General features: G+C 40.5%; 1 protein-coding gene across 4 annotated transcripts in view; it reads right to left on the bottom strand.

Moving 5' to 3' along the window:
* Nucleotides 1-1,391: 1,391 nt before the first annotated feature.
* Nucleotides 1,392-23,855, bottom strand: part of LOC106129588 (histone-lysine N-methyltransferase ash1) — a 43,383-nt gene continuing 20,919 nt past the window's right edge. For 2 of the 4 annotated variants that reach the window (XM_060948383.1, XM_060948386.1), the window contains 19 exons: nucleotides 16,912-17,106; nucleotides 16,413-16,548; nucleotides 10,427-16,289; nucleotides 9,915-10,108; nucleotides 9,611-9,749; nucleotides 8,874-9,039; nucleotides 8,634-8,790; nucleotides 8,119-8,219; nucleotides 7,600-7,944; nucleotides 7,080-7,392; nucleotides 6,567-6,796; nucleotides 6,153-6,252; nucleotides 5,696-5,850; nucleotides 4,165-4,419; nucleotides 3,490-3,659; nucleotides 3,026-3,128; nucleotides 2,690-2,857; nucleotides 2,103-2,234; nucleotides 1,392-1,944 (listed from right to left, as the gene is read on the bottom strand). In XM_060948383.1, coding sequence (XP_060804366.1) covers nucleotides 1,786-1,944; nucleotides 2,103-2,234; nucleotides 2,690-2,857; nucleotides 3,026-3,128; nucleotides 3,490-3,659; nucleotides 4,165-4,419; nucleotides 5,696-5,850; nucleotides 6,153-6,252; nucleotides 6,567-6,796; nucleotides 7,080-7,392; nucleotides 7,600-7,944; nucleotides 8,119-8,219; nucleotides 8,634-8,790; nucleotides 8,874-9,039; nucleotides 9,611-9,749; nucleotides 9,915-10,108; nucleotides 10,427-16,289; nucleotides 16,413-16,548; nucleotides 16,912-17,106 — 9,081 coding nt within the window. In that variant the 3' untranslated portion in view covers nucleotides 1,392-1,785. The remainder of the gene's footprint in view (nucleotides 1,945-2,102; nucleotides 2,235-2,689; nucleotides 2,858-3,025; nucleotides 3,129-3,489; nucleotides 3,660-4,164; nucleotides 4,420-5,695; nucleotides 5,851-6,152; nucleotides 6,253-6,566; nucleotides 6,797-7,079; nucleotides 7,393-7,599; nucleotides 7,945-8,118; nucleotides 8,220-8,633; nucleotides 8,791-8,873; nucleotides 9,040-9,610; nucleotides 9,750-9,914; nucleotides 10,109-10,426; nucleotides 16,290-16,412; nucleotides 16,549-16,911; nucleotides 17,107-23,855) is intronic. The other 2 variants (XM_060948384.1, XM_060948385.1) reach the window with 2 other exon arrangements.

The raw sequence follows: 23,855 nt of genomic DNA, 5'->3' as shown, positions 1-23,855 counted from the left end.
AGCGTTCCAACTTTAAAAATTGTCAACAAATTTTACAAAACTCTAATTTTCAGCTGAGATGCTTCAATAAAAAGAGCAAGGCTGCATCTTCCACTATAAGAGAGAACAATCAATAAGATTGATAAGTAACAAAACTTTAAACAGTTCTAATGAAGTAGCTATAATACTTTATATTCACCAACTCTTTGACTGTTTCTTGTACGAACAGAGGACAAAATGATCTTCCCAGACATAGCCTAATGGAAGATTACCAGCTACAATAACTATAAACATTACAGTAACAACCTCCCAAACAACGCATCTTTATCTAACCTCTATTAAAACTCTTCAACATTCAACATCAGTCGCACCAGTGGTCGTTAACTATGTCTTAAAACTACAAATGTTTACTATAACAAATATTCACAAGATTTACTTATGTAAAAATATAATTATTTCTATACTAAACCTTAATGATAATGTAAGTTGATTATGCTGCAATCTTACACGCAGCTTAAGCATTAAAATCATAATTTAACTTAATATAAGAGATTACTATTGTAAAAAATATAGGTTCCATTGAACCATACTAAGTGTTAAATAAATATCTAAATGTTTACTATATCTTATTTCAAAAACAAAATACTTAATTATGATTAGAAAAATATAATTTAATGGGTTCTACAGCTTAGTTCCTACAATGAGACATGATTCGATATTTACAAGAGATTCCTTTAACTGTGGGTAGTTTCACTGTAAGCCATACATTTGGCAATACTTCATTTGTTATTAGCGGAATGTATAATACATGCAACTATATTATCTTTTACTATACAATAAAGACACTTATCCATTTTAATGTAATTATAGTGCCTATTAGTTGTTATTTTTTACTTTGTGCTCTTTTATTGATTTATATTACAATGATAACTATTTCATTCATGAATTTATAAAATATGACATTTTATTGTATGTTGTAAAATAAAGTACTTAAACAGGTGAAACTGGTTAGACAGTAACAACTATAAAAAATTATGTAATTCATGCGCTTTTAAAAAATTTAAAAGTTTTGATAAGACATGTTATCTGAATTTTTGTTTATTAATTCAGAAATAAAAATCAATTACAACATACAAATCAAGGACTACAGTAACATATTATGCATATCAAAATGAAGCAAAACATTGTACATATATAGAATTTTGAATATATTAGAGGTAAAAAAAAACAAAAGCAAAATATTAGTTTTACCATGTTCTTTCTAGAATGTCTAATATGTTAATTAATACATGTTAATGAATACATATTACTTGTCAAAAGTAACACCGTAATTACACATGTAGCACAAAGCACGAATATTATTTCACAGTGAACCAGCACTGTCTAATAGTAAACTGTTTTCTGGCTTTTACTTAAGGCAATATAGCCAAGAACAACGCAATACAGAAAGGTCTACCTTCGTCGCCGGTGTGTCCTCGTCGGTGCCAAAATATGTCGAGCATGAGGTTCAATGTGGTCTATGAACATACAGGCCTGAATAATCAGTACAAAGCGACGACTAACAGCTTGGAGGCTGCCTTCTGTAAGGATACACTTAACTGGTGCACATAAACTGTCTATCTTTTTTGATTCCAACATGTTTAACACTTGTGCTTCTCTCGTCGGCGAAAGAAGTTGAAAGGCGTGTCGATCGCCGTCATTGCTGAAAGTATGACTGTCACGTGTGTACACTAACTATCACTTGTGTCTATCCCCGCGGCAGCCGACGCAGACGCGGCAAGTTCCACAGGGCGAGTCCTGTGGCGGTCAAGAGGCCCGGAGCCTCGGCCGCCGCGGCGCCAGCAGGTAGGAGGCGTCGAGCGCGGCGCGCGGCCCGCCGCGGGCCAGCAGGCCGCGCGCGATGTTGTTCACGCGCTCCTTCTGCTGCGCGCGGCGCGCTTCCGGCGACTGCGACGACGCGCCGCTCTGGGAACACGCACACTTTATTACAGCTACGATTTGCAATGTAAAATGTAAGCAATAGATTAAAATCTACAAAAAATATTGATATTACCACATAATAGATTTTTTTTGTTTCATTATATTTTAAACATCTATACATCATAGTAAAAGTTTTAACATACCTTAGAGTCTGGTAAGGCCAGCATCGGTTTCTTCTTCTGCTCCTTGTTGTTCACAGTCTTATTGTTCTTCTCCGGCAGCGCCGCGCTCTTTGCCGCCCTTCCCTTCAGGTATTCTGGCGACACCTCGTGGGGCTGTGGAAATTTAACATAAAAGTCAGTTAACTATTACATTAATAGGATGGATATTATAATACAATACAGAAAAAGAAATATGATGCAAAAAGACAACGCGGATTGAGAACGAAAGGACCTTTGTCGAAGTATCAAGGAAAACGTGTCGTGTGCCCTACTCCACTTTAGAAATTTAATTTTTTTGGTGACACAATAAACATTTTCCTTTGTTTTCTCTTCACGAGATACGAACACTTTGAGATCATTAGCGAGGACGCAACTAGGGAATAAAACGCCAGGACGATGGTGAGCTTTAAATGACAACCTGGTGACCTTGAGTCTCGTAGGGAAGTGATCACGCTTTAGTAAATATGAGGTCTTCCACTTTCCATGATCATTGCCTGCTTCTTTTGTTTTGCTCTATTTTTTATTGATAATACTGAATAAAACTTGAAATAAATGAAATTAATACATACCGCATAAGTCCTGGTAATCTTGAGTCTCGTAGGGAAGTGATCGAAGGCGTATGCTTTAGTGCAGATGGGGTACTTGGGGCGCGCCACGCGAGAGAACAGCCGCGCCGTGCGGTCCACGCGTAGCTCGCAGATGTACACGTGTTGTTCCGATGCACCCACGGGACGACCCTGCCAAAGAATTTATTTATTTAGAACCATAATCCTGCTCATGATGTGTTGGAAATTATCTTTAATGAGCCGCATTTTAACTATGTTTAATATAAACAAAAATTTATTTTTGCAAAAGAAGTGTTTACTAGAAGAACAGATAGTTTAATGATTAACTAGAATGTTCACCTTGCAGTAAGTATTGAGGTCCATGACCCAACACTGTGACATGACCAGCTCGATGGGGACTGCTTCATATAAGGGAACACGCATCACTTCATTATGGAAGAACCTGTAGAAGAACAAAGAAATATTAGTATATATACAGATACTCTTATAAAGCCATATCAACCGTGTAAGCTACAGAAAAACTATGAATTCATAATTACATCTGCTGATAAGATACACAGATTTAAAACTGATATCTGACGGGCAGGCTCAAAATAATATCTTCAAATGGAAAATTAAAATAAAATATTAGAAATGAAGAATTTGAAATTTTGCTTGTTTATTCAGATATTTCTAGTACACATTATATATTTTAATTTACTTATTCAAATCACCACTCACAAAGTTAAAGACTGAGTTCGTAGGATTTATACTTGCTACCTAGGAAAATCTCATAAATATAAAGAGGTTCTTATTATACTCACTTCCTAGTAGGTTCGTGGAAGGTCTCGTGCGGCCTCAGGTAGTGGTGGCCGTACACGTATCTCTCTTGTGTGTCCTTGTGTTTCCACAGACGCTCTACACGGAAAATGTCCAGTTCTGATACCGGGATCTCGCCGATCGTCTGGTAAGTGTGCTTGCGGACTTCCACCTCCTGGAATTAATATGGTATAATTTATGTAAAATTGACTAACTCAAAATTGATTTCATAAAATCTCTATATCAGATATACCTAAATAATAAATAAATAAATAAAATATGAATAATAATAACCCTGTTGAAGCCATAATTTGAAAATGGAATTAGATTATGATACAATGAGAAATTTATAAACGTTTTAAAGGTTAATAAAATCCGTATTATGTAGAAGTTGGCATATCCATTGGTATAAGAGTTACTATGTGAAGAAAATCATTTCAAGTGGAGTTATACAAATACACATATCGTTTATTCAGTATGAGTTAACAAAAGTTTGTTGTGCTGACCCCCATTGAAGGTTTCCCTATGGTATGGGAGTCAGGCTTCTTCCGATTGTCAGTTTCATCATTTTCAGTATCAGTTAGATGGAGAAATTGACAAAAAAAATATCCCCTACATCTCCCCTGAGCAGACTGCTGCTTTTTAAGTTCCACTTGATAATAAATAATATATTTAAGTACCTTATTCTGATTTGTTTCCTCCTTATTCCCCTTGCCAATATTCTTGACCTTCTTCCTATCAACTCGCTTGGTCTTGGGCGAGTCTGCTTTATCACCGTTCTTCTGGCTGACATCCGGGTGTTTCTCGTCAATGGGAATATCCCTGAGCACGTAGACCGTGTCTCCTTGTCTCACTTGAAGGTCGCCCCGCATGAGAGAGAGATAGAACTGGTGACCTTCATCCGTGTACTCGTCTAGAGGGATCTCGCGGTCAACCTGCAATGTCATGGGAAATGTATAAGAAAAATACAATATATACAGGCTGCCTGGTTAACCTAAAATTTAAAATTTAAGGACAGTAAATCATGAACACATACAATACATACGGTCATGTCTATATCCCTTGCGGGGTAGACAGACAGTTGCCACACGCCGCGCTGTAGCACGCTGCGGGACAGTTACCTGCGCGGGGCGGCAGTGGTGGCAGTAGTGCGGCGCGCGCGTGTCGCGCACGGCCCGGCAGCGCGCGTGCTGCCACACGCCGCGCTGTAACACGCTGCGGGACAGTTACCTGCGCGGGGCGGCAGTGGTGGCAGTAGTGCGGCGCGCGCGTGTCGCGCACGGCCCGGCAGCGCGCGTGCTGCCACACGCCGCGCTGTAACACGCTGCGGGACAGTTACCTGCGCGGGGCGGCAGTGGTGGCAGTAGTGCGGCGCGCGCGTGTCGCGCACGGCCCGGCAGCGCGCGTGCTGCCACACGCCGCGCTGTAACACGCTGCGGGACAGTTACCTGCGCGGGGCGGCAGTGGTGGCAGTAGTGCGGCGCGCGCGTGTCGCGCACGGCCCGGCAGCGCGCGTGCTGCCACACGCCGCGCTGTAACACGCTGCGGGACAGTTACCTGCGCGGGGCGGCAGTGGTGGCAGTAGTGCGGCGCGCGCGTGTCGCGCACGGCCCGGCAGCGCGCGTGCTGCCACACGCCGCGCTGTAACACGCTGCGGGACAGTTACCTGCGCGGGGCGGCAGTGGTGGCAGTAGTGCGGCGCGCGCGTGTCGCGCACGGCCCGGCAGCGCGCGTGCTGCCACACGCCGCGCTGTAACACGCTGCGGGACAGTTACCTGCGCGGGGCGGCAGTGGTGGCAGTAGTGCGGCGCGCGCGTGTCGCGCACGGCCCGGCAGCGCGCGTGCTGCCACACGCCGCGCTGTAACACGCTGCGGGACAGTTACCTGCGCGGGGCGGCAGTGGTGGCAGTAGTGCGGCGCGCGCGTGTCGCGCACGGCCCGGCAGCGCGCGTGCTGCCACACGCCGCGCTGTAACACGCTGCGGGACAGTTACCTGCGCGGGGCGGCAGTGGTGGCAGTAGTGCGGCGCGCGCGTGTCGCGCACGGCCCGGCAGCGCGCGTGCTGCCACACGCCGCGCTGTAACACGCTGCGGGACAGTTACCTGCGCGGGGCGGCAGTGGTGGCAGTAGTGCGGCGCGCGCGTGTCGCGCACGGCCCGGCAGCGCGCGTGCTGCCACACGCCGCGCTGTAACACGCTGCGGGACAGTTACCTGCGCGGGGCGGCAGTGGTGGCAGTAGTGCGGCGCGCGCGTGTCGCGCACGGCCCGGCAGCGCGCGTGCTGCCACACGCCGCAGCCGGCACCACCGCACTGCACCATCAGCCCTTCCTCCACGTGCAGCCCGCACGTGCACAGGATCACCTCCTCTGCGACACAACATATATAATAAGCAAACATCGCTCGCAGAGTGATTTATGTGTTTTTTGGTTAAATCAAAAATTGATCTCATTTGATACGTGATTGCGGCGTAAAGTGAGTGTCATCACGAGACTACGACATAACATGTCATTACTTGTATCAGACATAACGTGAGTGTCATCTCGTGGCTCTGCCATTACATAAGCCCGAGTCGATCGAAAGTTACCAACAGAAGCAGTAAACAAACCTCCTTTTTTGAAATCGGTTAAAAAGAGATGATAACGTAAATGATAATAATAACAGGACATACCAGCTTTAGATTTCTGCAAGAACCCAGGTGGCAGCGGCTCGTCAGGTCCAAGCAATTTAGTCAACTGTTCCGCGTAGTCTGACTTAGCAGAATTATATGTCTGAAAACAAACAATGGGGGTTTTATATGTTAACCACTTGCAAATTCTAAAAGATTTTGCTGACTAGAATGTTGTTTGATGAACTATTCTCATGAACAAAAAAATATTCACCTTTTCAATTAAGTGGCTAACCTATACCAAATTAATATCAACATCGTACTGAGCTACGAATTTGAAGTGGTGGTCTGATAAGTCGGCCTATGGTATACTTTGCTACATTTTGAGATCAGAATATTGTTTCATAGAAAAGAATAAGATTTTGTTTTTCAAAATTGGATGCAAAGTATTACTTATTGACGCAAAAAAAGCCTCACCTTTTTCAACTGTGTCGCCAAAATCCCCAAAGGAGATAATCTTCCATGGTCGCGTATAGCGGCCGAGAACACCGCGTTCATATCAGCATCGAACTGCGACACGGACTCGTACTGGTCGCCCGATATGTTGGCCTCGATGCTGGACAAATCGGCCGATGATGCGACCCCTTCGCTGGACTTGCTCGGCTTCAACTTGAGCAGCGGTGTGCAGAGAGGCTTGTCTTTATCGTCTTATGAAAAATAAAACTTATTTTTATTAAAAATGTTGATTACCGCCAAATTTAGACTAGATTTGTTTACCCTTACTTTATGTCTCGCATTTTTTCATGGTGCTAATCGCACAATAGTGAGCTAAGTTTTCAGATTGACTTTGAGTTAACTAAGACTTTTATAGCATTCAAACATGACAAGGAGAAATTATGATTTTTCAGTTTCCGTTATAATCACTACTATTCCATACACCCCAAGGGCATACTTATTTCCTATATTAACAGTTGACAAATAGACGGATACCTTTAACAGATATGACAGCCGTGTACAAAGCGGTGAGAGCTTTCGCTCTTCGTTCCTTCTGCGACATTTTTGCCAACTCTTCTTCATCTTCCACGCGAAGTACTTTCATACCGGCACGGCGAGGCGACCTCAGGGCTTGTAATCTCGAGAGGAACACTTCAGGGTTCATGGTGTCAGGTAAAGCTAGAGGATTCACGTTGACGACGGGCGGCGCCGGCGGGGCGGCGGCTGCGGGGGGAGCGGGGGCTGCGGCGGGGGCGGCGGGCGGAGACGGGGGCAAGCCTAGCGCGAGGCGGTCTCTTATTCGACGCATCTGTGGAAATAACATTTACAATTAGTGTCCTGTCTGAAACAGATTTTAGAACGAGTGAAATGACCTTGAGAGAACTAATTTTTTTTTATAAATGTTAGATCTGATTACTACTTAAACGTGGAAAATTTTGCAAGAACTATATCAATAAAATGTTTTGATTACTTTAGTTTTTAGTTCCTATAAAATTTATCCAAAAAATATACTAACACTCTCCAAATTCCTGAACAAGAAGCAATGCCTCTCCTTTACCAAATTCCTCTCTTTGGCCGTGAGCGGTTTCATCTGTGGTTCTTGCCATAACTTATTCAAATGCTGCTGGTACTTCAGTATCGTCATGTTCTTTATATCGCACGCTGTCACAGTCAATTGTTCAGATTTCTTGTTACATTTGACCGCTTTCCTCGGGCGGCCGACTCTAGGCTGGTTGGAGACTAAAGATTGAGTGGAATTGTTGGATGGAGTCCGGGATTGAGTCTTGAGCGGTTGTTTGGTGATGCGCTGCGATTTACCACCGATCACGCCTCGACAATCTTCGGAGTCGCATTTGCAAGGCTAAAATATATTTCAGATACATAATCGATAATTTAATTGGTTGATACGATTAAAAGTGTATGAATTCATCCACACTAAATTATAAAACATAATTATTTTGTCTGACCATTCAGTTGATTAGGTCACAAGACTTTTCATCTTTAAACGGATTTTAACTGGAATTATCAATATTACCTGACCGACTGCAGGATTGAACAGCGAGAAGTTGTAATCGTAAGTTAACTCCTCGTCTGGTTCGATGTCTCGCAGTGCGAATAACGCCATTCTGAATGTACCTACAACGAATAATGAGATAAAATTAAAATGTTAATAAATACGATGACATACTTTAATGTTCAAGTATGCAAATAGGTTAAACATTTTAAGATTATAAATGTAAATAATGATTTGAACAAGGTCTGTAAAGTAGGTATATAAATCATTTCTTGCTATAATTAAATCAAATACTGAGCTCTGCATGATTATTTACTAGAATTAAGAAGAATTAAGAATAAGAGATATTTTTATCTGAACATAAAACCACCTTCCAGCCGACGCCGTTTTTATCGTGCGAAAACAATCGCTGTATCGTTTCACGGCATTATAAAAAGCGAAACAACGTTATTTTTTCAAGCGATAAAAGCGACTTCGCGTGTGCCGTGCTATGGGGCAAATGGAAGTAGCTGCTATACAATGTTGGTGAGCCTCACCGTTGGCTGTCCACTTCTGCATCTCGCAGTTGGGGCGGCAGGAGTGGTTGACGAAGCGTCCGTCGCCGCCCATACGATGCCCGTCGATCACGAGACCGCCGTCCAGGTGGAGGCAGTAGTGGTGAGTGTCGCGGGCGTACCGTGTGGCCATGCGCTCCTGTACAATCAAAGGAAATTAAAAATTTCATCAAATTCTAAAATTCAAATCATAAGATTATATTACAAGGTTCACGACGGTACCTTAAATTCTTTATCAGAGACAACCTCCCCCACATACTCCAATATGAAGTCGCCCGATGTGATCTTGTGTTTGGTGCGCACGCCCCAGCCCTTGTTCTCAGTCATAAACTTCTCCAAGCCGGACGCCCATTCGTGCCGCTGGATCCGCTGATTTTTACACCTGTCACTGAACAATGTTTATAAATATTTTTTAAATTTTTGCAACGTTTTGGTTGTGGGAAGAAATATACGGTCTTCAGGATAAGATTCGGGAGAATATTCGACTATGAGAGGCGTACTATCTTAACATCAGCCCGCCTAGAATATGGGGTGTGTACTGTTAGATTTTTTAGGGATTCAAATAAGGGTGCGCTGTAAGAGAAAGGAAATGCGATTGCAGCGCATTCTTTCTATAGATTTGGCTCAAATTGCAAGTTGATAGGACCCTGAGTAGTGGCGGAATATAGCTCGTTGAGTGTAGCTTTATGTAGTAACTAGAGGCCGCCCGCGACTTCGTCTGCATGGAAACCCTATCAATCCCGCGGGAACTCTGGGATAAAAAGTAGCCTATGTGTTATTCTGGGTCTTCAGCTACCTACATACCAAATTTCATGGTAATCGGTTCAGTAGTTTTTGCGTGAAAGAGTAACAAACATCCATACATCCATACAAACTTTCGCCTTTACAATAGTAGTAGGACTAGCGTTTTGACCCGCATTTCAAATGAAATAGATTTGGATATATGGTAGTTTTCTCACCCGCAGGGACACAGCTGTGGAGAACACTCGGAGAATACGAGTCTATTGATGCAGTCCTCGTTGCAGCCCGAAGACGGCGCGCAGTTGCAAGCCACACTCTCGCATTCCTCCGCAGATGGTTTCACATCGTAATATACGTCTGTACAACAAGGAAACATATTTTCTAAGCTATAATAATTACGGAGTCGTAAAAACAGAGTACCTTTTAATATCTAAGCAAAGAATTAGAATTTCATGCTGGTCTGGTGTACCAGCTTCTTCTCTATCACCGGAAAACAAAGTGTTGCAAATAGAAACCACTTACTAGTGCGAATTTTCTTGTAGTTCCACGACGGTACGGGTTGGTTGTAGTGTTGCTGCCACCAGATGTCGTACGGCAGCGTGAAGTGTACCATGCGTCGGCGCACCCAACGTTCGCAGTACGGCGGCGGAGACAACAAGCCCGGCGGGAATTCAGTCTGCGTCACCAGGTTCTTGCCTTTGCCATCCGGTTTTGGACTGGATTGAATAAAATATCATTTAAAGACAAAGTGTTACAACTTTTTTGAAATGTAAATAAGATCTTTCCATGCCGTGTGGTTCCCGACACCAATAAAAAAATAGGATCACTCCATCTCTTTCCCGTGGATGTCGTAACAGGCACTAAGGAATAGGCTTATAATATACTTTGGATTCTTCTTTAAGGCGATGGGCTTGCAACCTGTCACTATTTGAATCTCAATAATATCATTTAGCCAAACAGCTGATCGTGGCCCTTCAGTCTTTTCAAGACATAAACATGATTATATGTATGTAAATAAGATTTTTAACACTTACTCATCCTTGTAGTAATCGGAAAATAGACCCGCAACCAAAAATTTCTTCCTCAACCGCGGGTTTCGTTTAGACACGACAGGTTTATCTCTGTTATCCACGCTGCTAGCTGGACTATCGTCACGCGATGAAGCAACGCGTTTCTTGCAAATAATACTCTTCGAAAGAACATCAATACTCTTTTCAAAGTCTATCTCTTTCTCATTCAGCGGCAAAGGATCGTTCTCGTCGTGATCTCGGAGCGTATCTAAAGAAGGCTCTCGGGATTTGGGATTCAGTCTTCGGCTTACAATAGTATCCAGTGAACTCTCTCTTGAACTCGATTGTACCTCTCGCATCTTCTTATTGACTTGACAAGATCTAGACTTCCTTCTTGTCACAATACTCATAGCTTTCTCACATTTTTCATCAGACTCTGGTAATGCCTTTTTGTTGTCGACTTTCTTATTTTTAACAGTTTTCTGCTCATCATTAGATATATCCGAACTCCGAGTCAATCTTTTCTCAGTAGGACAGAGCACAGCTAAGCTGGACTTTGGTCTTAGTGCAACTTTATGATTTCTCTCTACCAGCTTTCGCTTTGAAAATATTTCTTCTATTTCTTGTGACGGAGACATCGCCCTAGTTTTACGTTTCAGTCTTTCCAAACTATCAAGTCTACTTCCTGGCCTACTTGATTTCAAATTTAATAAGCTTAAAGGTATGCTATCTTCAGGGTCATTGCTAATTGAACTAGCTAATGATGGAATACTGTCAGTCTCACTGAGCACCTCCCATTTATTTACATGATTTTTCAGTTCTTTTTCAGCTTTATTTTTCAATTGAAGCGATGGAGCTCTCAAAATAGAAGAGCCAGTGTTTTTCTTCTCAACTGGTTCATTGTTTTCAGATTTAGTACTGTTTTTAATGCTATCTGTAACAATTTCTTTGCCCTGTAGTTTTTCAAGAGCGACCACTGTTAAACGCCCCTGTTTAGGACAGTCTTCTTTATTAAGCACTACTTTTAGCTCTGGTTTCTTACTAGTAGTTCTTTCCAAGAAACTGCTCATGGCTTCTCCGTCTTTTGGAACTCTTTCAAAGGCAGAATTATTGTCTGTATCGGATGTAAAATGACTGTCAGAGGTCAAATTCAGAATATTTGGCTCGACCTTTTTCTTTTTCTTCTTTATGCTAGGAAAACCAGTTCTATTGATAGCCTTCCGCCGTCGTGCCTTTTTCTTTGATACTTCCGCTGCTTTATTTTCACAGGATTCATTGACACTTGATTTTTTCTCGACGGTTGTTATTTTCTTCGTTGATGCCATAATTGGTAGTCTTTCAGCTTGAACTTTTGGAATCAACATTTTAGGAGGCAAAACTAATTTGCTTTCTCGGATGATATTACTTGTCTTCTTTTTCTTTTTGTTGTCGCTCAAATCTTCACTTTCGCTCACTATATTTCTTTTAGGTTGTCGTAAATTGTGACCTCCTGTTGTTTCTTGTATTTTGTCAGATAAAACTGATGCTATTGATTCTCCTCTTTTTGGTCTTATAATAGGATCGGAAGTTTCTGAAAGGAGTGCTAGTGGTATTTCGGTTTCGGTATCAATTGGGTTTAACAAGGCATTGGCATGTTTGTTCTCACTCCTAGTCTTGCCTCTAGATTTATTGGCATCGGCAATTAAATTGTTTACACATATCGACGATTTAGGTATCTGGTCTTCTATATCAACTGACGGTTCAAATATTCCTGTCGGCTTATCAACTTCGACGACTAAAATTTGCTCTGATATTTGGTCTGGAGACTTTCCCTTTTTCGTGTCAATAACTTTACCTTTTGATACGGGAGACTTTATCACAGTTGCGCGAGTATTCATTTGCGAACTATCTTTCTGTTTTTTATCATCTGGTAATTTGATATTACTATCAGTAGTTTTTTCTTTTTCTAATATACGGGATTCGATAGATTTACGAATATTGTTGTTCAATAAAGTATCTAATACTTTTGTAGCTGCACTTGGATTAATTTTGGAGACTAGATTACTGGTTAGACCTTCAAGTCTATTTTTCTTGCGTGTCATAATCTCTGATTTTTGCGCGGGAGGTATAGAACTTTTATAGAGTGAGCGCGCTGACATACTTTTTAAAGGATCTACACTGGTATTACTTATTGTACCAGAATTATTGGGCGAAGCAGTATCCGATTTCTCACTATTAGCAATGTCTTTATTATTCTGATTAACGTCTTTTACATTAATCAAGTTACTTGATTCATCTTCTGATAATTTTTTGGACAAAGATTGCACTACGTGATGTAAACTTAAATTTGAAATAACTTTATCTGCTTCCAGCCTATGTCTTTTCTTTGGAGTAACAATTGGAGCAGGGTTTCTAATAGGTGATTGTTTGGTCTCTAATCGTGGTGATGATATTTTGTGGGCTTCTTGTTTAGATGATTCGGCTTTGGTATCATTTTCCTTTGATTTTGGTAAAGATTTTTCTAAGTCTTGTACCAATTTATCTACAGCTTTAAGTTTTTCCGATGTTTCGATAATCTTTTTTGATAGTTCTGATTGTTCAGGACTGCGTTTTTTAGAAGCGATTTCTTCATCAAATGAAATTAAATTATTTTTTGATCCTGTCGTCGTATTTATTTCGTTAACCAGATCAACTAAAGCATTAACGGCCGACTCTGTAGACGTGCCCACACTTATTTTTGATAGTTTTGTAATATCTGATTGATTCTTGATTTCCTGGGTTAAATTATTGTTGTTTGAATTTACCGAACTTTTAGAATTTTCGCTACCTTTTTTGCCCTTTTCATGTGAAATCTTAGCTTTATGAGATTCTTCACCCAAACAGTCAATTTCAGTGCATAAGATTTTTTCGGGACTGGAACCATTTTTTGAATGTTCATCAAATTCTGTTGGAACTAAACTAAGACTCAACGAGTTGCTGGTGGAAGAATTAATATGGTAATGCCTCTTCTTTAGTGGCAGTTTATGTTCATTGGTATCTTTGCCTCCTTTGTTCTGAGATTCGGCCAATTGCTTTTTATGCCTTCTTTTTGATGTAGGAGTTGCTGTCTCTTGATTATCTGAGGTTTTTCGTTTTTTTGATCCTCTTTTTACAACTTTTGGTGGAGCGGGTTCGGCAATAGACTTATCCATGCTTTTGGTCTGGTTTTGTGTGACATTAGCAATCATTGGAGCAATTTGGCATAATTTAATAAAATTTGAAACCAAACTATCCATATCTTGACAAAATTTTTGATCTACTAAATCTAAGACCTTAGAATAGGACTCGCGGCATTTGGACACAGATCTTGAACGATGTCTTCGTTTGCTTCTGTGTCTATGATGTCTATTTTCTGTTTTTATTGTAATCCGTGATGGTCTTTCTATTTGTTTCAAATTAATTTTTGGTGGTGCAAGAACAACAGTTCTTCTGTGTTTTCTAATGTGAAATGATGGTTTAATATGAGGTTTCTTTAAATTAAGAAATACATTTCGTAATAAAGACTTATTCGGTATGTAACTATTTTTAGCTTTTTCAAATATGCTTGGAAGCGGTTTGACATAAGTTTCTTTTTTAGTAGGATTTGGAAATAAAACATTACAGTTTTTTTGTTTCCGGCTTTTGGGTGACAGATTTCTTGGTGAATGATTGTCCTTCTTCGTACTTGCTCTGGCAACTGTGCATATTGGCGAGGCTCCAAATTTATGTGCAAATACTGGTTTCAAAGCGGGTAATGGAGTTCCTATGTAACTACTTTTTGTCGGTGATTTTAAAAGTGTATTATTGTTATTGTGACTCACTTTAAAAATATTATACGTTGTCACTGGCCTCTGTAAACCACTGAATACAGGACCCGGTGCAAAAGGGTCAGACGAATTAACACGCAGAACTTGCTTCCTATTCATTTTCGAAAATCCAAAGTCATATTTTTGAGGCAATGGATATTTAGTACAAACGCTTACATATTTAGGACTAGCACTGGGTTTTCGTAGATAGGTATCACATTCAGAATCGCTAGAACTGTTCCCTAAATTAAGGCAACTATAAGTTTTATTTGTCAGTAATATTATTTCTTGATCAGATACAAAGTGTTTTTGATTTTTATAATAGGATCTGTCTCTAACAGATCTAGTCTTCTTTAATTTTCTCGTGCGCCTACGCATACTTCTCACGCTATAATCTGTTTTATAGCCTGACTTGTCACTTTTGTATCCAGATTTATGATCAGTTTTATAACCCGAGCGGTAAAAATCACTTTTATAACCGGACCTACACCCGTAATCGCTCTTATATCCCGATTCGATCACCCTACTACAGCTCCTATAAGGCTTAAATTCATGATCACTTTTGTAACCAGATAATATATCTTTGTATTTAGGATTCAGATCAATTTGTTTCCAAGTAGGATCAAGAGGATCATCCCCAGCCGCTTCATTTTCACTTTGATGATCTCTCCATGTATTTGTAAAGCTTTTACTTGTCTTCTTGGGTAAACTAGCGAGTTTACTATTAAGTTCTTTTCTTTTTGCGTAAACTCCTGATAAAACTGATCTGTTTGATGGCATTGAATCGTCATCACTATCTCCAGAGTCGTACTGATTTTTATCTTTTAAAGTTTTGGGTGTCGTTTTCGTCGTAGGTTTCGTTTTACTTTGAGGTTTACGACCTACTTTTTTTCTAGGTGGATACAATACTTTGTCAGTAGCATACAACATTCTATCCAAAGCTGCAATATCTAACTTTTGCTCACTTCTTTTGTTCTTTTCATACCTATTTGGCTCCTGTTTTAGTGGGACGGGAGATGGAGCTTCAGTTTTAATTTTTTTCACTTCATTTTCTATCCTCTTCTTCTGATAATCACAGTCACTAGAGTCAGATCTATTATGTGCTTTATTTCTACTTTTTGATTTTGATCTTACTGGCCGTCTTTCCCTTGTGTTTTCTTTTTGAATTGATTTCCTAGCTAGCCTGCTATGACTCTCATCTTCACCATGCTGACCTAAAGGCGAATGCGCGGGAGAATTGTTATGACTCGACAATATACCGGAATCTGGTGAAACATTTGGAGGATCATTATTATTATGAAAATTGATTACATTTACGGCAGATTTATCTTCTTTCCGAGATTCTAGATTTTTCCTAAGGAATTGTTCTTCTGCTTTCTTTACTTTTCGAGGTCTACCTCGTTTTCTTCTCGATTCTACAATAACGTTTTTTACATCCTCTTGAGATTCAACAGAATTTGTGCTCATAGTATCTAACTTTTGAGTATCTATATGACTGAGATGATTCATATCTGTTCCAACCATAGTAATTGGAGAACTTTTTAATAAATCGTTTGCGTTACCTAATTCTGAACCACTTTGTGTTATATCTAAACTCATAAAATCATTGTTGTCAACACAATCATCTAAACTAGGATTTGGTATTGTCATTCCTTCGGTGACAGAAGTTATTTCTTCCAGATCTTTATCTATTTGATTGAGTTCTTCTGTTTGCTGTGGACTTAGATGCTGAGCATCCGTTAAAAAGTTTGGAGTAATAGGTGGTATTTCTGGCAAGTTATTAATTTGTCCTAGAACACAATCACTTATGCCAACGCTTTCAATAGGATCCGAATTCAATCCACACGTTAACGCCGATGAAGCCCCAGCGCTTATAGATGCTAAAGGCGTGGTGCTACTACTAATTAGCTGTGTTTGAGCTTCGAAATGCTGTAAAAGACTCGAAGCGTAGTGAGTTGTGCTAGGATGCCCTGGTTCAGAATTAGAACATTCGTTTTCTGAACTAGATGAATCAGCAGTAGCTCTTTGAATAGCAGCGGTCACCAACTGAGGCGTAAGTTCCATTTCACTGCTCGAACCGTCACCTGCGAAATAAATGTTATGGAATTATTTTAAATTACACCACACTTTTGAAGTCTTTTACCACCAACAGCCCCGTGAGGGAAATTTTACGCATATTTAAAAAAGTTATATTTTACTGAACTTACCGTTGTCTGCGATGGACTTATCGTCGTTTTCCGGTGAGGCATTGTGAACAGAAAACGTAGAAAAGTTGGGTTGCTGCGCAGGCGCGTTCGATGCTTGCTCTGGAAATAGTTCCGCGAGGTCTGCATCGTCGATGACCTGGCGATATATTTTAGTCTTGTTTTAAATAGGTCTCATATGATAGCGGAACTATCGACTAATTGATGTGTACTATGTTAAAAGTCACCATTTCCTTTACTCGATGAATTGGTGAACTGTCAAAATGTATATTCCTGATAAAAAAAACTCAGTTATAATTTTTCATAATTGCTTATTTTCTCTATGGTCTCTTGGTTGCATGAAAGTCAGATTTATCTCGAAAAATTAAACATTTCGGCGAAGATGCATACGAAATTAAATACCACTAATACCCAATCTTCCGCTTCTTCTCTTCTTCCGGTTATACAAGCCGAATAATGTGTGGGGTGCGCTTTCACAAAATTACAAGAACAGTGTGTATACCTGAAGCTGACAAGCAGCAACGAGCGCAGCACTAGAGTCATCGGCGGACGCGTGTGCGGAGCCGCCAGCGGCGTCCGCAGTGTCCGAGTCGGATGACGATGACGACGATGACGAGGACGAAGACGATGACGAAGATGATGTGGACGAAGATGTGCTGCTACCGCAAGCAACATTCTCGGCGGCCGGTGACGGGAACTGAAACAGACGATCTTCTTGTAAAAATACTCATTTTTTAAAATGTTTTCTTTGGGTATTGGTCGGGAGTAATTAGAAAGAAAGAACTCGAAGAGTAACCTTACAATATATTTAGAGTGCGGTCTGTCATAGTACTGACAACATCCCGTTAAATATTAAACGAAAGAAGAATGATTATGGATTGATAGATAAGATCAAACCTAAGAAAAATTCTAAGTTACTACCTTGCCTTTATTTTTTTCTTCAAAGAGTGCACTGATGTGGCGTCTAAACAACTAAGTAATTTGATGCATAACTTTTAAGGCAGACAGACGTATGATGTCGTATCTCTGTATGTCCTAATGATTAATTTATATATTTACTAAATTCAAATGTCATGCCACCTCTTTATCTCCAGTGTGCGTAATGCAATTTTCAAAGGTTAGTTTAGTAAAAGTTGTAAATTAATGATTTCTCAGTAACTGCCTTATAATCACACGACCAAGCAGCAAGCAGCTATTGCATTAGAAATAACTACAATTTAGACTTATTCAGGGGTATCATTAGCATTCCATGATTGATTTGGTGCAACCGACTTTAAAGTGTTGCAATCAAGCCCCTTGCTGACCGCAATAAATGTTTATACTCATGTCGAACCATTCATACCTTAAATACCACTGTGTTGTTGGCAGACTTTTCCCAGTGAGGGTTTTGCTACATTATTTTAATGTAGCAAAACCCTCACACCCTGACTTTTTGTTATTTACTTACATATGAGAATAGGCAAGTGTGAAATATATTGGCGAAGCTATTTATACTGCCTGTTATTTATAGTGAATTTTTTGTCCAATCCGTCAGCTCTCGTGACTGAGCAATTGGAACTTAATTAGCCCAAAGTACAACTACTAAACTCTGGGATCAAACAAACAAAGGTAATTTCTTGCAAACATTTATTTGCAGTGTTACCAGGTTGCCTTTTCAGAATGAATGCACAACTCACGACTCTCGATAACACAATGAAAGCAAGGGATTTACAACACGCTCCTATTTGAATTGGCTAACGCGCCGCGGTTGATCCGAGTAATTCGCTTGCGGTCGCACGTTTCTCGCAATCATTCGCCGTAATAAAATTAACTATTTTACATACTAACCACAGATAATATGATACTATTATTAATGAAAATGCATAATAATTTAAAATTCCTTCTACTTAAAATAGAATACCTACCTAAAATCCTCCTACATACTGCTAGTTTTTTAACATAAACGTAAACAGATACTAGATAAATTCTTTGTTGCATCAAGAAAAAACATAGGTAGTTGTTTTTTTTTTATCAAATGAGTTTCTAAGGACGTCTTAAGTTTTAAAGCCCTTGCAAACTATCAAACATGTAGCAGGCTTATTATATACGTTGTCATCATTTATTGTTGTTATGGTAAAATGCAATGACGCGGTGTGTTGGTTTCTATTCAACATTAGTTGATTTTCCGGGGGTGCTAATCAATAAGGCGGAAGGGCGAGCAACCCTCGGCACTGCAAGGGGTTTAGCAAGTGTCGTGTGGCCGCCGACCTTATCACCTCTTGCATATCAAATACTACGGAAACAACCCCATAACTGATGGCTGTGGTGGCGACGACTTCGTTTTTTTTTATAAACAAGGCCTTTACGACTATTTTAGTACAGTTTTAGTGCTTAAGTATATTGACTGGCTAGCTATGCCATATGGTAATGACACTTTGGCAGTGATATTGTTTGTACTGGAGTTGCTAAGCACTATTGCTGATTTATTTTATTTATTTTTGAGTATTATTTTAATATAAATACATACATACATACATACATACATAAAATCACGCCTCTTTCCCGGAGGGGTAGGCAGAGACTACCTCTTTCCACTTGCCACGATCTCTGCATACTTCTTTCGCTTCGTCCACATTCATAACTCTCTTCATACAAGCTCGGCGGTTTCGGGTACTTTTGACCTGACCCTTTACCAGGACGTCCTTAATTTGATCAAGATACGTTCGTCTAGGTCTTCCCACTCCGACCTTTCCCTCCACACTCTCCTTGTATATCTGCTTAGTCAACCTGCTTTCATTCATCCTCTCCACATGACCGAACCATCTTAACATACCCTTTTCTATTCCTGTAACTACATCTTCTTTCACATCACAACATTCCCTTATCACGCTGTTCCTTATCCTGTCACTCAATTTCACACCCATCATACTCCTTAACGCTCTCATTTCCACTGCATTTATTCTGCTTTCATGCTTCTTTTGCCATACCCAACTTTCACTCCCATACATTAATGTCGGGACCAACACGCCCCTGTGCACAGCCAGTCGAGCCTTTTTGGATAGTTTCTGACTGCTCATAAAGGCATGCAAAGCTCCATTCACCATGTTCCCCGCGTTCACTCTCCTTTCAATATCACTATCATACTTGCCATCTGATGTAAACTTTGATCCTAGATATACAAACTCTTTCACTTGCTCCACTTTTTCTCCTCCAATCAAAATATTACATGCTGTCATTTCTTTCTCCATTTCAAAAACCAGTGTTTTAGTTTTACTTACGTTCACTTTCATTCCTTTCTCTTTTAAAACTTCATGCATACAGTTTACCATCTCCTGTAACTCCTCCGCTGATGACGCCAGTATAACCTGATCGTCGGCATAGAGCAGACATTTGACGAGTAACTCATTCATCCTTAATCCACTTTTAGACTCTTTCAAATCTGTCAAACAGCTATCCATAAATAGGTTGAACAGCCACGGTGACGCAACACATCCTTGCCTAACGCCTTTCTCAATCTTAAACCACTCAGTGTGCGCTCCGTTTATCCTGACACAAGCACTCGAATCCTCATATAAGGATTTCAGTGCTCGTATTAAGAGACTGCTCACCCCATGCCTAGAAAGTGCTGACCACAATTCATTCCTCTCAACTCTGTCATAGGCCTTTTCCAGATCTACGAATGTGCAATAGACTTTTTGACTCTTGGCCAAAAACTTTTCGGCTATGCACCGCAAGGAAAAGACCTGATCAGTACATCCCATTCCCTTTCGAAATCCCGCTTGAGCATCCCATATTTTGTCATCAGTTTCATTCCTGACTCTATTAATCAATACCTTAGCATACAATTTGCCGACGACGCTAAGCAGGCTTATACCACGATAATTTTTGCAGTCCAGCTGTGACCCTTTTCCTTTGTAAAGTGGCACGATAACAGCCTTACACCAATCTTTTGGTACTCGGCCGCTTCTCCAACACAAATTGAAAAGGCAGTACAACTGACTAGCTACTACGCCTTTTCCTGCTTTAAGCATCTCGACCGACACTCTATCACACCCAGCAGCCTTTCCCGCTTTCATACTCTTAAGTGCTTCCACAATTTCGAACATTTCAATTTCGCCTTCCATCTCATTCTCTTTTTCTTCGCTATAGCAGAAATCTTTCTTATTTCCTTCCTTTTTTTCAAATAAACTTTCAAAATAGTCCTTCCATATCTTTAGTACACATTCTTCTCCTTTCACAACGCTACCATCCTGGCATCTGATCCTAGTCAGCTCTCTGGTTATAGTATTTCCTCGGGCTGACCTTACGGATTTCCAGAATACTTTCAGATTTGACTGAAAGTCTTCTGATAGCCTTTTATCAAAATCCTCTTTATACTCTTCTTTCTTTCTAATCACAGCTTTCTTAACCAAATCTTTCATTTTCTTATATTCCTTACGTGCTTCATTCACATCTTCATCTATAACCTCTTGCATTCTTAAGTTAGCTTTTGCTGCTAACAAATCCAGCCATGCTTTCTTCTTTAATCGCACAAGTTCTTGCACATCTTTACTCATCCACGCATTTTTGTGATTTTTTCCTTTCCTTCTTCTACTTACACCACACACTTCAACAGCTACTTTCACAATTCTTTCTTTAAATTCCTTCCATCCATCTTCAATATCGCTCATTTCCTCTAAATCTTCAAATTCATCCTTCAGTCTATTAATATACTTCTTACCTACATCCATATCTTGCAAATTTTCTACTTTTACTCTTTCCAAAGCGCTGGTTTGCTCCCTTACCCTGTGCCGCCAGCGATTGAAGATACCCCTTATCCGGGATATCACCAGTAAATGGTCCGAGTCAATGCCAGCACCGCGATATGCACGGGTATCCAGCACTTTGTTCTTCAATCTTTCATCTACAATCACAAAGTCTATCATACTTTTTAAAATACCTTCCACTCTTGTGTAGGTGTGGATCTCTTTATGTTGAAACATTGAGTTCGACACAAAAAGATCCCACTCTAGACAAATTTCTAATACACTTCTTCCATTATCATTCACCTTTTCGTCACCAAACGCACCAAGCACCTTTTCATATCCATCACGCTTTACACCCACCCATCCATTAAAATCACCTAACATAATAATCTTCTCATTTGGCTTGGTAACTTTCAATACTTCTCTTACACTATTCCAGAACTCCTCGTTTTCGCTTTTTGCTGATGTTGTACCCCTCGAACCCACATCCCAAGGTGCATAAACACCTAGAACGAAGATCCGAGTGATTCCAACTTTCAGCCTAATCCATAGAAGACGAGGGCTGACACACTCATACTCATTCACGCACTCAGCCATTCGTGCAGAAAGAATTAGACCGACCCCTTGACAGCCTCGGCTGGTACTGGAAATTCCAGACCAATACGCCGTGTAAGGGCCGTGCTGCGTCGCGTCGCATCCTTTCCGCTTCGTTTCATTCACGCACAACACATCCAAACGTCTTTCATCCATCATCTGGCATACTTCCTCAATCTTATCCTTCATTCCTCCTCTTACATTCATCGTCGCAAAGCGGCTTTCAGCAGACCGCATACCGCTCCCGCCGGGAACGAGACGTGATGGGGTGCGGACACCATCGCCGCCATCTAGGTGCTCTTTCAAAAAATTTGCATCCATGCGATTCCCACGAGACGCTAGGGAAAAATTTTGTCCGCCCCAGCAGAGCCCCGCATGCCAGGGTAAGGCTAGCCATTACCTGGGGGTCGCCCAACCCCATGGCGGAAGTGGCACGCTCGAGACTAGGCTCGCCCCTAGCCATGCATCCATCGGCGCGGCAGACCTTAGATTGGCAGGGATTTACATTAAAGAGGAATCCCAAGTCTATCCCTTAGTCGGCTCTTACGACATCCGTGGGAAAGAGATGGAGTGGTCCTATTCTTTTGTAATGGTGCCGGGAACCACACGGCACCTAATACTCTAATATAAATACACTTACATTTACTTCCTGTACCGAGCCATACATTCATTTAGACAACTAGAACGAGTCATACAACTCTCCATGGACAAATATGAAAGCTCCGTGCATTTGAATCGACAATAGAGTAACGGTATGTATATCTGTCGACGCCGACACGAATATCACATTAACAACCTCGTGATCTACGAAGATTTATCCGACAGCTTACCATACAAACACAAAATACTACTCAAAGCTTTCCCATATATGTCTGTTACCATTTTTCTTCACCAATGGATCAATATTGTTTTTTGAACAAATAAACTTAAGCCATTAATCCACTCCGCTAATTATATATCTATCCACCATAACTGCTACGTGAACTCGTCAGAAGCTAACTCGAGAGCCGGTAACTAGTAAACAACTTTTTATGAAGCTATTATGATGGCCATTCAACTTACAATTTCTTTTATTAGAATATTTTGGATGAATGTTAAAATGCCTCGAGTAAGTCAAATAAGATGCAAAAAAATATATAACACGTGTAATTATAAAAGGTTTATTGAACCAGTGAGGCTTTCCGAAATAAATATCTATGATAGTTATAAAAGTCTTTGTCGAATCTATTTTCGCCATTAGCCGTTGGTAAACAGTTGATTGTATAGTTCGATGACCTGTGCCAAATGTCGAGAACAATTCACTGTACTCAATGTTGCTTAAGAAAGATCGCGTATCCAAGTTATTCTACAATACAAAACTACTTACGGAAAGCATCTTTGTGACTCACTGCTGACCGTGATTAAAATGTTAGAAATTTATTCCGAGGTTAATGGAATTGGGTGAAATGTGCTAATTCTTAAGTTAAGAAAAACTATCTCCAGAAACAATCAATACAAAATATAAAGAAAAGGAAGGGAACAAAGTAAAAGGAAATTACGAAGGACTGAAGAAGGAAATGTTGCAGAACGACCGCTGAGAGACCATGAACTTGACTGTGACAGACAATCGAGCGCCGCCGGCCACGCCACACGAGACGAGGCTCGCAGCAGAGGCAATGTCGAACTGCCGCATACCCGAGGAAGTGTAAATATGACACGAGCAATCTGTCTCCTCCAAAATAACAAAAAAGAAAAAAAGAGTATCTATTCCCAAGCCAGAATAATTAAAAATCATATAGATTGATGAACTGTTGCGTTTATATGGAAATGATTAGCATTCGGTAGTATTTTAGGGGTGGCCGTTTGAATTTTTTAATATTTTTTTATTTTTTTATATTATGACTTAAACCTATCATATCAACGCTTAATTTGATTTGGCTGTTTAATTTAATTTAAAAGTTGCAAGGCTCGATCATAAACATACATACATTTGTTAAAACTAACTTGGCAATTTTAAAATTTGAAATGAATTTTCATGGCAGGAATGTGATTCAGAAAAAATATTAACGATAAGGCTTTTCGTCGTTTGTCAGCGATGGTTTCATAACGTCCAGCATTTCTCATGGCACCGGCGGCGGCGGAGCACCGG

The sequence above is a fragment of the Amyelois transitella genome, chromosome 16, assembly GCF_032362555.1.
Source record: "Amyelois transitella isolate CPQ chromosome 16, ilAmyTran1.1, whole genome shotgun sequence".
Taxonomy (NCBI): domain Eukaryota; kingdom Metazoa; phylum Arthropoda; class Insecta; order Lepidoptera; family Pyralidae; genus Amyelois; species Amyelois transitella.
The sequence above is the reverse complement of the archived record's forward strand: the minus strand, read 5'-3'. Positions and strand labels throughout refer to the sequence as shown.